The 13062-nt window shown below is 41.3% G+C and overlaps 1 protein-coding gene across 1 annotated transcript in view; it reads left to right on the top strand.

Moving 5' to 3' along the window:
- Window positions 1–11629, top strand: part of rims3 (regulating synaptic membrane exocytosis 3) — a 39808-nt gene extending 28179 nt beyond the window's left edge. The window contains exons 3-7 of the mRNA XM_037795023.1: window positions 6509–6650; window positions 6743–6855; window positions 7550–7651; window positions 7769–7908; window positions 8826–11629. Coding sequence (XP_037650951.1) covers window positions 6509–6650; window positions 6743–6855; window positions 7550–7651; window positions 7769–7908; window positions 8826–9038 — 710 coding nt within the window. The 3' untranslated portion in view covers window positions 9039–11629. The remainder of the gene's footprint in view (window positions 1–6508; window positions 6651–6742; window positions 6856–7549; window positions 7652–7768; window positions 7909–8825) is intronic.
- Window positions 11630–13062: the final 1433 nt, after the last annotated feature.

Below are 13062 nucleotides of genomic sequence, written 5' to 3'. Positions count from 1 at the left end.
GCGCAAATTTGCTGGCATTGCGTCGTTATAAATCACCATTATGAATCTCCCAGATATTGAGAGGGCAGAGGAGAGTATTGGCAGCTTGTGAGAAGCTCCGGTATGCATGAAAAAGTCACGGTACGCCAAGGAGTAAAATATAGAAGTGCCGGTACTACGTGCCAGTACTGCGTACCGCTGCGTAACGGCCCACTTCGAGCACTGACTTCTGGTACAAAAAACTAGGGCTGTCCTTGACCAAAGAAATTCTTAGTCATACTTGTACAATTTTGTTGATTTAATCGACTTTCTCCACAACGAATGACACAAAAGCACCACTTTAAATCTTGTTTTTATCAGAGATGCGCTCATAAGTTTCTTGGAAATAAATTCAGCATGAAAAAAGCATAAAATACGATTAATTGACTAAAGAAATCGTAGTTGACTAAGACCAAAATTACCGATTAGCCGACTAATCGACTAAGAGAGGGCAGCCCTACAAAAAAAACGGCGGCCAAAATGCTGAACTCGAGGCTTCAAAACGGCAGTCCACAAACCAATGGGTGACGTCACAGTGACTACGTCCACTTCGTATATGCAGTGTATGCGATAAATATGTTTTAAGTTCCATGATAATCATAGTTTAGTAGCTTCATACCATCTATATACCGTGAAACCACTGAATCCCTGGCTATAATCTTATGTAACTAACTGTACGGTGAATCACCCATTCACATATATAATCTCTTGTCCTACTTCTTTCTTCTTCCACCTTGAATCTTCCTTTTGTCCAAATTTAGCAGGGGTCCGGCGGTGAAGACACCACAACAGATCTTTCATCTCCAACACTTATGCTTGGTTACTGTTGCTATGCATGGCGGATCGTTGCCGTCACCGGTGCATCCAATAGGCATGTCGGTGCGGCCAGGGAGTCTAAAAACAGCATTCTATATTACAGCATATAATGAGGAAGGCTTCATCAGTGCTCTCTCTAAATGTCAGAGCAGCTTTAATGATCTACTGAGCACACACAACCACACACACACACACACACACACACACACACACACACACACACACACACACACAGATAGAGAAGCTATATATCATGTGTATACAGTCACAGTGTGTGGCTCTTTTCTGCATTGTTGGCATTTTCTGTAATCCCACCTTTCTTTATTCCCCCTCCTGCTATAAATTCTCTCCGCTGAAGCTATTCAATTCTTTCAACCCCCATCAATTCTGTCTTCCTCTCATCCTAATCTTCTTTCCCTGTCACTTGATCTTGCCTTATCATGATTATCAAACATGTAGCTCGAATAAGTAGTTTCAACGCATACCTTGGCTTTTATGCACGCACAGAAAGTTTTGAGCGTGTAATTGCTCCCCGTGCTGCACATTTCTGTTAGATTCATGATGAGTGTGTCTTCAGGGACTACGTATTACTCATCACAGTGAAGCCAACAGGAGACACTTTTAACAGCCTCGTAGCACACAAAGACTCCCCTCTCCTCTGGCATTGTAAAGCACAACAGCTTATGTAATGCTGATATTTTAGCTGCTCAAACGGCATATACGTACGTCAGACTACCTCTAATTATTCCTTACAGGATGTGTGCGCATTTGATGTTAACACTGTGTAACAAAGTTAGTTCAGCAGAGGGAGAGGAGAAAATACGCTAAATAATTTAGATGGGATGGACCGGGGAAAAGAGATGGAAGAAGTTGTGTGATAAAGATGGACGGCGGCCAGAAGACTAGGAGAACTATACGAAAAAATAAAAGTGAGAGTGATTTGGAAATGCAGATAAAAGAAATAAAGGAATCGGAGTGAGTGTAGAGGAAAAGGGGGAGCAAGGATAAGAAAGCAAACAAAGAGCCGGAGACAAAGAGCAGTAATGATTTAAAGACAGAGAGAGAGAAAAAGAAGTGGTAGCAGATTATAAGGAGTGAGACTCATGGAGAGGACAATACGAGCGAGGAAAGACACAGAAAGAGGGGAAAGGCTTATGAGCGAACACGCCAGCCGGGGCTCTTGGTGCAATGCAGACGGCATTGCCATGGAAACGAATGGAGGGAAAGCGCAGACGAGGAGGAGGGGATTAAATAGGAAGGAAGAGATCACTGCTTCGCACCGTATGGGGGGCGGGGAGGGGTCTGTTTTGATGAGAGGGAAGGGGCCGGCTGACAAATGAGTAACAAGTGTGGCTGTGAAGTTAAATGAATTAACTACTTGATAGTTCGTAGGCTTATAGTGGGGATGTCCCACTCTTAAGGGCATTTTGACAGATCCACCATCATTATGGACACATTTGACCGTCATGATACTTCGATCATACACACTTGTAAGCTAATTATGTTTAAATGCTGTATTCTTGACTTGTGTGATTCAATTAAGAGACAGAGTCAGAGTTCAGGTTACTGTTGCAGTGATGGTGTTATTCCAGAGCAAAGTGCAGGAGTTTCGGGGAAATGTTGCCCCGATAAATTACATTTTAAAAAGTGATGGGGGGGGGGGGATGAGCCTGTCGCCATGGCGCCATTTGTCTCAGGTGGCATTGTCTGGGTCCAGATCTGAGGGCGGGGGTTGTCATGGCAGCAGGAGGGCATGGAGTTTGTCTGGGTTTCGATGCTTCAAACATACACACAGATGCATACACACAACCTCTGTGTGTTGGAAATATTCTTGACTGCAGGGTTATAAATAGAAGGCAGCACCCCTCTCCCTCACCTCCAACACCCACGGCACCCCATCATTCTCATCTTTCTTTCACCCATTTCTCCTCAACACTACTCGTCCTCTCTCTTCTGTTTCACTCTTCATCCCTCTCTCAAAGCCCTTGTTAAATCTCCTCTTATTTCAGCCCCCCCCCCCCAAAGTCTCATCAAGTGGCTTTGTTTGCTATTCGTTTATCTCCATAGTGATGGTGATGATGCGGGGTGTCTGTTGGTTGTCATGGCGATGAGAATATGGGAACGGGGAGGATGCTTAATGAGCTTGGGGTTGCTCAGGCTAATGAAGTGGGACGGCTGTACCTGGGTGTGCGCTTAACTGGCGACAATAAGGAACCGCTTGTTAAAAGTCTCCTTTGGTGACTGGGCTCCTATAGAGGAGAGGCAGGAGAGTTCCTACGGCGACCGCAAATGCAGTCACAATGAGCTGCACGGATGCAGCTTTCAAAAAAGAAAACGTTAATCACTTTGTTTCTCTTGTTATTGCTTCGTTAACCAGCGATTTACCTCCCAATTAACAAGTTGAAGGGGAAAAGTTAGAGATGTCTTTAAGACATTTTCAAGAATTTAAACCCCTAGTGCAGGGTTTTAAAAAATGTGCAAGCCTAGAAAGCCCCTGTCAAAGGGAAGTCCTGGAAATTATTTTATAAGCCAAGCTTTGCCAACACAACGACTCCCAGCAGCTCTCTCATCCTCCTGTCTGACTAAACTGTCACCCTGTAGCCCAGACGTCTCACGTGCAGACACTATGCGTGAGAGTGTCGCACCGAGGTGTGAACGTACGTACAGACACTAGTGCTATCTAGTGTCAGCGTGACGTTCGTGTGAATGTGTCTCTATAGATTCATGTGGTAAAGCTTTGGGAATTATACGTTTTTATATTGCTTTATTGTTTGTAGACTTCAGGGAGAATGAAAGTGTTTCTTTTTACTTGTCTCTCTTTCTTTTACTTCTTCCTCCTCACTTCTACTACCAGCTTCTTGCCTTTAATGTTTTAATATAAACTCCAAATAACAATTAGCATCTTCTTCTAGTATGTGTATTAGGCCTGTCAAAGTAATAACAAAGTGTAACGCAATTTTGTTTTAACGCCACTAATTTCTGTAAGGCATTAATGCAACTTGTGATTTTTAAATGGGTGGCTTAAAATGGGTTCTATGGGTACCCACGAGTCTCCCCTTTACAGACTTGCCCACTTTATGATAATCACATGCAGTTTGGGGCAAGTCATAGTCAAGTCAGCACACTGACACACTTTATGATTTGAATATATTTTTTTATGCTAAATGCAGTACCTGTGAGGGTTTCTGGACAATATTTGTCATTGTTTTGTGTTGTTCATTGATTTCCAATAATAAATATATACATACATTTGCATAAAGCAAGCATATTTGCCCACTCCCATGTTGATAAGAGTATTAAATACTTGACAAATCTCCCTTTAAGGTACATTTTGAACAGATAAAAAATATGTGATAAATTTGCGATTAACTATGGACAAGCATTTGATTAATCGTGATTAAATATTTTAATCGATTGACAGCCCTAGTGTGTATACACAAATGTATTGTATGACTCCTGTGATAAATGCACTATTAATGATTATTTTCATTAATTTTCATTAATTAATCTGATGATTATTTTCTCGATCAACTGATTTTATTATTTTGTCTATAAAATGTCAGGAAATAGTGAAAAGTCTGTTATAATTTCCCAGAATGCAAGGTAATGTTTTCAACAACTCACATTAGAAAAAAAACAGAAAATATTTGCCACTTTTGTTTGAAAAATTACTGAAAAGTAACTTTTTTGTCAAAATATCTGCATCACTGTGTGTGTTTGTGTGTCTGTGTAAAGTGCCCTGAGTTGCATTGGTGAGATGTTAGCCTACATTGTGGCTCTCTGGACACTGTGAACTCTGGGTAATGTTGCAAGAAGTATAGCGAGACAAATATGGGAGTGATGGAAGGGATAAGGAAGGGTTGTCTGCTGAAACTGCACGAGTGCGCAACCCTACATGTCACATCCTCAAATCCTTCCGACTGTGCCTTACTACTTTGAACTCAGCATGTCAAGTCACACTGACATGCAGAGTGTCATTACAGGGGATGATGCCCTGAAAGCTTCTTGTGGGGTTAGCAGCTCTCCAGCTTCGCTCCCGTTCTCCCAGCGTCAGCACAGCTGTAAAGCCTAAATACCTCCCCCCCCCTTCCCCTTCGCCACCCTCTCAACTCAGCCTCCCGACTCGCTCTCTCTACCCCGCCGCACAAAACATTCCTCAAGCTGCCAATATGTGTGTGTTTCTACCTCGCAAGTCGGGCTCAGGAGTCCCCCTAAAAGCTTATTGCGCCTTGCTCACAACAGCCATTGTAAAATGGGCTTTACGTGTTTAAAATGGGCCGTAGTAATACCTGCGAAGTGGAGAGATTTACCAATAGCGCGGGGACGTCCCAGTGGAAATTATGTGAGATTGCCTTTCTTCCCTGAGTGAACTTGCTTCAAAATATATAGTGGGGAGATGGCTGTTCTCAAGGCTAACCTGAATTTGTCTTTATTTCTAGTAAGTCGTTTAAAAAAAGCAAACATTGTGGATATTTCTTGTGCAGCCCATCTCACAGAAAAAAAATGTTTGACAGAAACATCCATCCTCTGTCTGTTTCAGGTGTGTCTTTATAAACTGGGTGACTAAGAAAGCATTCAGGGAACTGAATGAGAACTTATATAAATCTCGCCTGAAGAAATATACTTTTATCTTAAAGGGCGGGTCCATTATTTTAGTTTCCCACGTGACCTGACGTAGGTTTCTGCATGATGACGCTGCTACATGTACAGTATATACGTACATCATTAATGTTACATACAGTAACTTAGATGCCGGTCGGCACGCTCCCAGTTCGGAGGAGCAAACAGGATTTCTGGCACGGAGGTAAAGCAATGTACTGCTGTGTGAACGCCACGTTAGTTCGAACCCAAGTCACACAAAAATACAAATAACCGATCGATGCAGCAGTAGATCAACAACTCCCGTGATCTGCAAGGTAATATTACTGCTTTTGTGAATGTAGTCTGGTAACTTTGAGGACAGCGATATAAAGGCTTCAGCTCCCCGTCGGAAAGGGCTGTCTGATGGCAACGCAAAGAGGTGAAAATATTCTAAATATGGCATACACTTAAACTGATATTGATTTTGTTTTTCTTTTTAGGTTTTTGTACTGCTCCCATCCACAGCCATTTTACCTCGCCATCAGACAGCCCTCTCCGACGGGGAACTGACGCTGTTATATCACTCTTTTCAAAGCTACCTGACCAGACTCCATTCACAAAAGCAGTCATTTTACCTCGCAGACCACAGAGTTTACATACAACCCCACTTACAAAAAAAAAATCCAAATTAACCCTTTCAGTTATTTCCAAACTTAGCACAGCTAACTTTGACTCAGCTGGTGCTAGCATTCACATCATTTACAACCTTATTGATTCGCTTTGATTAGCTTTGGTAACCTACGTGACTGCTTTTTGCGACGGCTAAGTGGGCATTTCCATTTGAAAAAAAAGGCAGAACAGAAGGCAGATGTACCCGCTACTTTAACATCTGCAGAACAACATCTTCAGGGTTAAGATCTTTTCAGAACACCTGTTTGTTTCTAAATGTACAGGCAACGTGTCCCCGGGAAACGCTTATCATGCAGGCACTGGTGCTGTCTTACACCTGACTGACTTATCAGACATGCTTAGTGGATTATCCAGCTGAAATAAGGCCACTTAAAGCAGGAGCCGTGACCTCTGTGTTTTTCAGACGGCGGGACGAAGAAGCTTCGCAGCACCATCCGACGGAGCACAGAGACCGGCATTGCCGTGGAGATGAGGAATCGGGTGACACGGCAGGGCAGCAAGGACTCAACTGACGGCAGCACCAACTCAAACAGCTCTGATGGAACGTGTGTATCCAACCAGAAATTCATCCACCCGTCCATGCATGTAATATACAGTGTCCATCCATTTCACCATTATTCTGTTTCCTCTCCCTCAGGTTTGTCTTCCCTACCACACGCCTGGGGCCCGAGAGCCAGTTCAGTGACTTTCTGGACGGACTAGGCCCCGCTCAGATCGTAGGCCGGCAAACACTAGCTACACACCCCATGGGTAAGCCAAGAATGAAGTAGACCAACTACACCATCTTTCCCTGTTCAATCCATCTCATTCTCATCAAGTATAGTTTGATTCTTTCTGAGATTTCATGAGATTCTTCGCACTCATATTTAGTTCAGTTTCACACCTCTCTCCCTTCTACTGATGACCAATTACCATTTATAGGACAGTTTAACAGGAAATGTCTCAACAACTCTTACTGTAGGGTCAAGATTTAGCTCTGCTAAACAATGAAAAAAAAAAGCATCAATTCTAATTTATCAGCAACCTGACAATCCTAGGTAATTCAAATTGTAATACATGAGAATCTAAATATTGGTGGACTGTAGGATGATAGAGAATCAAAAATACAGCTATATACCTTCATACATACAAACTGTGAGATGCACAGCAGCGTCTAAAAATACTGCACAATACTAGTGTATTCACTCAGCACGGTATGAAGTTATTCTTTCATGAGGTATAAATCTTTCATGCAAAGGTCATTGCTTGTGAAAAACAACAGAACAGAGCACTGTGCTCCAGCATATCTGGCTGTGAAGACACTCACAGCTCTGTGTCGCCCTCTGCAGTTAGATATCAGCCATTGCAACCTTGCTTATTACAAAACATGGTTTACTGAGCACCACAGTGTTCTGTTTATATATATATATTCCTATTGGATTGATGATGTGTTTTCGCTCTACAGGGGATGTCCATGTAGGCATGGTAGACAGAGGAGGGCAGCTGGAGGTGGAGGTCAACCAGGCCAGAGGGTTGACCCCCAAACCGGGCAACAAGAACATACCAGGTACTCTGAATTGACTTCACCTTCTGCATTAAAACTCTACTGATTTGGCTCCTTTTGTCCGATCTGTATACCAGTGTTGGATTTTCACCGTGTTGCATTGTGTTGCTTTGTCTGCAGCGACCTACGTGAAGGTGTATGTGCTGGAGAATGGTGTGTGCTTGGCTAAGAAGAAAACCAAAGTAGTGAAAAGGAATCTGGACCCCACCTACCAGCAGGCTCTGTTGTTTGATGAGAGTCCTCAGGGCAAAGTCCTACAGGTACGGGATTTCTTTACATTGATCCCTCATATATTTTTTTTAATTTCTATTGATTATTTCTTTTTTTTTCATTTTGTTTTTTCTTTATTTGTTTTTTCTCAGACATTTACATAAACAGACTTAATTAGATACAAATATGAAGTGAACCAACTTTTCCACTTTTTTACAATGAAATTATAGAACACACAAATAGAACATGGGGTGCTTTTCATGTGAAATAAGATAAAATAAATAATAATAATAATAATTTAAAAAAATTACATTTAGAAAAAAAAGAAAAATTAAACAAAAGAAGGGGCGTTTTGGGGAAATATACTTTTTCCACTCCCTCCAAATTTCCTCAAATTTAGTTTCTTGAAGCTTCAATGAGAAATTAATTCTTTCCATTACAAATATTTCATAAATTACATCATACCAGTTCTCTAATGATGGGGTATCTGGTTTAAGCCATTTCTTAGTAATTGCTTTTCTAGCAGCTACACTCAATATCACAAATAAGTATTTTGTTTTAATATTTGTAGAGGTTGAAAGTAGAAGACCAAACAGGAGTTCGTCCCACTTAAAAACTATGTTTGTACCAAATATAGTAACTAATTCTGTGTAAATCTTACTCCAAAAAGAATTTACTTTTGGACAGGCCCAAATCAGGTGATAGTAGTTAGCTACCTGGGAGTTACAGTTCCTCCAGCAGCAAGAAGAGCCTGAATGATGAGACTTCTGAGCAGGTGTCCTATTGATTATTCTACACCCAATACACAACTTAAATTTGCAGGATTTTACAAAAGTAATCCCTCCCATCACTTATGACCCACTAGAAGTGTGTGGCGGTGTCTGTATCTTCAGAGACTCGGGCTGCAACTGACAGTTTTCATTGCCGTTTAATGTAAATGTATAATCTAATCTCATCTCTCCTCTAGGTAATAGTGTGGGGGGATTACGGGCGTATGGACCACAAGTGCTTCATGGGAATGGCCCAGATCCTTCTCGAGGACTTGGACCTGTCTGCCACAGTCAGCGGCTGGTACAAGCTGTTCCCTACCTCCTCTCTGGCAGATCCCAGCATCGGACCCCTCACCAGACGCCTCTCCCAGTCCTCCCTGGAGAGCGCCACCAGCCCCTCGTGCACCTAGACACACCAGTACACACCCACATGCACGGGCACAGGCCGGAGTCATGCAGACACGGACACACGTACTGTATATACACAACGACTGTAAGTGCAAAGACAGGTAGGCATACATACACACACAACACACAAACACACCCATCTGTGCAGGAAGACACATCCTTCACCACGTCCACATTCTCTCGCACACTGATCAGTATTTTAGTTTAGAAACAAATCCAACTTGAAGTAGACTTAATTTACCAGAAACATGTAGCATTTTTTTCCACCGTCCCATTTCAACATTTCCTACCATGACACAGCAAAATCTGCATTCCAAGGTACCACCAGATCGTGGCACGACTCATCCCAGGGCCATCCCGATGCCAGTTTCTAAACTCTCTATGCCAAACTAAGAAAAAAAAACTTTATTTTTTAAAACCAAAGCAATTGTTATTGTTGTTATTATTACTATAAAAGTCGTAGGTGAACTAGTATACAATATAAAGTATGGATATGTAGCAGAGTCAATGACTTAGATGTAATGCAAAAAAACAAGATACATTGTACACACACGAGCTGAGAACGGCCAAACACGTAAACACACCTGGGCAACAGGCTTGGATATTCACATAATGGCTATTATGTGAGGTAGCAACACTGCTATTCTATAATTTCCACAGGGCAGAGTTTATATATAGATATACATATATATAAATATAAATAGATAGTTCAATACTTATTTGTGTTTACGTATGTATCGGCTGCATTCTGCATGTGTGCTTGCAACCCTTGTAGAGACATTTTAAAGTGCTTCAATCTTTTTATTTAGCTTGCCTCGACCAATGTAACGGGAGTATAGGGCCACTTTATTTTGCAATGAGGAAAGAGCACTGCACTGAGTTAGGGAGAAGGATGGTGGAGCGCTATCATCGCAATCTGCAGAAGAAGAGAACAAATTAGTCAGCCAGCTGCCCCATTCGCTGATGAACAACGTTTCTGATCCTGCCTTCATCTTTTAGAGCAAAAAGACTGTTGCACCACACAGGGCACTGAGCACAAAGGCTTTCTGGGAAATGTGTCCAGCTCTAGTCTGGGGTTCTTGTGTTCCACATCCAGGGGGTGCCACAGTCACACTCTCTTTCTCTGTATACCAGCACCCAGACTTCTTTGAACTTCCTGTTGATACCCCCTCTTTTTTTTCTTCCTAATTGTTAAAGGAAGTAGGAAGCGTGCCTCTGTCTCTCACACGTGTGCACACAGCTGGTCCTACAACCTTTAAACCCTTTCTCTTTGGTCACCCTTCTCTGTCACACTGACTGTAACAAAAACATGTTGTAAATGTGTATTATCTATAGATAACTAGTGTTACTTTTCTAGCAGGTTGATTGCTAACCTGCCATATACGGTAGTTTTACCCGTTTCAGGTGCAACTTGTCACTCTTCATATTTCCTTGTCAGGCAGCGTGTTTGTGTTTTAAGATGGCACTTTACTGTAATATGTGTATTATGTTTGAATCTCAAAGATGCAGTAGTTGACCACCTGTTTATTTATTTTTATTTGATTTGGTCACACTGCGGTGTGCATTTCGAATCTTTGAATTGAATGCCAGCATGGAAATGTAACGAGTGTATTTTGAATTTCAGTGTAAAGGCCCACTAGGACAGCTGAAACAGGTCAATTCTGCCACTGATTTTCAACTTAAAGGTCCAGTGTGTAGGATTTCAGGGGATCTATTAGCACAAATGTAATATAATATTCATAACTACGTTTTCATTAGTGTATAATCACCTAAGAATCGTTGTGTTTCCGTTAGCTTAGAATGAGCCCTTCATATCTACATAGGGAGCAGGTACTCTTCACAGAGTTCGCCATGTTTCTAAAGTCGCCCAGAATGGACAAACCAAACACTGGCTCTACCTTTAGCGTTTTTACGTTACCCGAAGGCCACCGTATTTCTCCACATGCTTGGAAAGGGAGGGGTATTCAGTTCGTTGCAATCTGCAACCTCACCACTAGATGCTGCTAAATCCTAAACACTGGTCCTTTAAATCTGAGCAATCATAATAGTAATTTATTTGCAAAAAACTTCAATCTTTTACAACATTAACTTATTCAAAAACATTTTTTTTGTGTGAGTAGGTACATTTAATTCTTAAAGATCTATGTCTTGAAGGATAAAGACGTGTCCCAATTTGTGTACTTGATGTATTTAAATTTATCCTTTTTTGAGGAAAAAATAGCTTTTTCTTTTAATGTTTACCTCACACAATTACCAACGCAACTTTGTTCTTAGTATTTGAAGCATTGTATTTGCATTTTAAATTGAAACAAAAAAGGTAGGACTGACCTGGCGGCTGTTCAAGTAAAATGTGCAATGGTTGAGTCTTCATTGATGGCAGAGGAGTAGCAGGGCAAACTGAGCTACTGGTGTTTCTGTTTTTTTTTTTTTTAGATGAAACTTTCATCATTCTCTTCAGTGGTTCAGAGTGTTTTTGAATCTGTTCGTCTTGGGACCAACACCAAACCTTGTGTGTGGATAAAGACACCAGAGTCTTATTTTAGTGTTAGGAGAGATGACTGTCTCGTTATAGGCTATTAAAAGCTTGTGCGTGTTTACGAGCTCACATTTGGTTTCATCACCACCGTTTGTTCTATCGTCTGCGAAGAACTCGCTTCTCTCTTCATCTTTGTGCAAAAAGGGAAACTCTGAGGCACTTTGTCTCACCTCAGACCAACAGAAATCACATTTCAACACTCTTTGAACTTTGGATAAAGGGATCTCTGGCATTCTTGAATTTTTCGGGAGGAGGATGAAGGTCAGTTTCTGACCCTCCCGTAATGTATACAACCCTTTTTAGAAGAACCATCAAGGTCTGGGTTCCAATTTCTTTTTCCCCTTTTGGAGCCATTCCTTGCTGGATCTGTAACTGTATGGTCATGTATATGAAGTTATTTTATGTTAATTCGTATCTATTTTTGTGGACGGCTGGCATGATGTAAAAATAAGGACTCTTGGTATTTGCACACATTCTCTTTAGTGCGCGCCTTTTGTGAGGACAAAAGGAAAGCTTGGTTGACGAGAGAGAAAATAAATGGAAAGAACGTTTTTAAAAAGAAATTTCTAGACTTATATAACACCCCTGCTGAATGTTTAGTCCTTGGTAAACTCTTTAAAAACGCTGTCAATATTTTTCCTGTGATTTCCAACACTTTTGAGCTTATATGAGACCGTATATTTCCCTTCGCTGTATATTGAGTAGCCCCTAAACATTAACAGCTCTAATGATTGAAAGAGACGATGCAAAGAGATGTATAATTATTCTATAAGGAGTGTTTTTATGGAGAGGAGAGGGCATTTGCAGAATTTGTCCAAAACCTTTTGATTCCCGCAACCAAAGGGAAAGTTGAAATATTGCCTTTTCTTCAGAGTGTAGTGTGGGTGTATGTCTTCTCATGAGGTGCATTTTGTTGTACTGCGTGATGCGTAATAATGAGTAGCAAGATGTGAGCGAGAGATATTTAAATGTATAGATATTTATTAAAAAAGCCACTTGTTAACTTAAGATGTGGACCATAGACTGTATATATAGATGGACGACGCTTCTCCTCTTACTCCCACTGTACAAAAGTGAAGCCAAAATATCTCAGATATGGGAGCTACCATATTACCAAATTGACACATGTTCTATAACTCAGACTCATGACGGTTATGGAAAGTTAAAGTTGCGTCTCCTCTCTTGTACAATTCCCTGGCTGTGCGACTACTTAACTCAGAGCAGCTGTCAACCATGACATCACACTCCCTTTTTAAAGCATCAAATAAATAATTAAAACCAAACTTATCAGAAACATGAACACTTGAACATACAGTACATCAGCGTGATAAGAGCTACCTAAAATGACAGAAACCATCTTTGGGAAAAATGTATTTGACGTGTACTTTGACTTTTTAGTTTGGCCCATCCGCTAACATGGAAGGAGGCGGGATTTATGACCTATACTGCAGCCAGCCACCAGGGGGCGATTGAGATGTTTTGGCTTCACT

This window comes from Sebastes umbrosus, chromosome 15 (genome assembly GCF_015220745.1).
Source record: "Sebastes umbrosus isolate fSebUmb1 chromosome 15, fSebUmb1.pri, whole genome shotgun sequence".
NCBI lineage: Eukaryota > Metazoa > Chordata > Actinopteri > Perciformes > Sebastidae > Sebastes > Sebastes umbrosus.
This window is presented reverse-complemented; position numbering and strand designations above follow the sequence as displayed.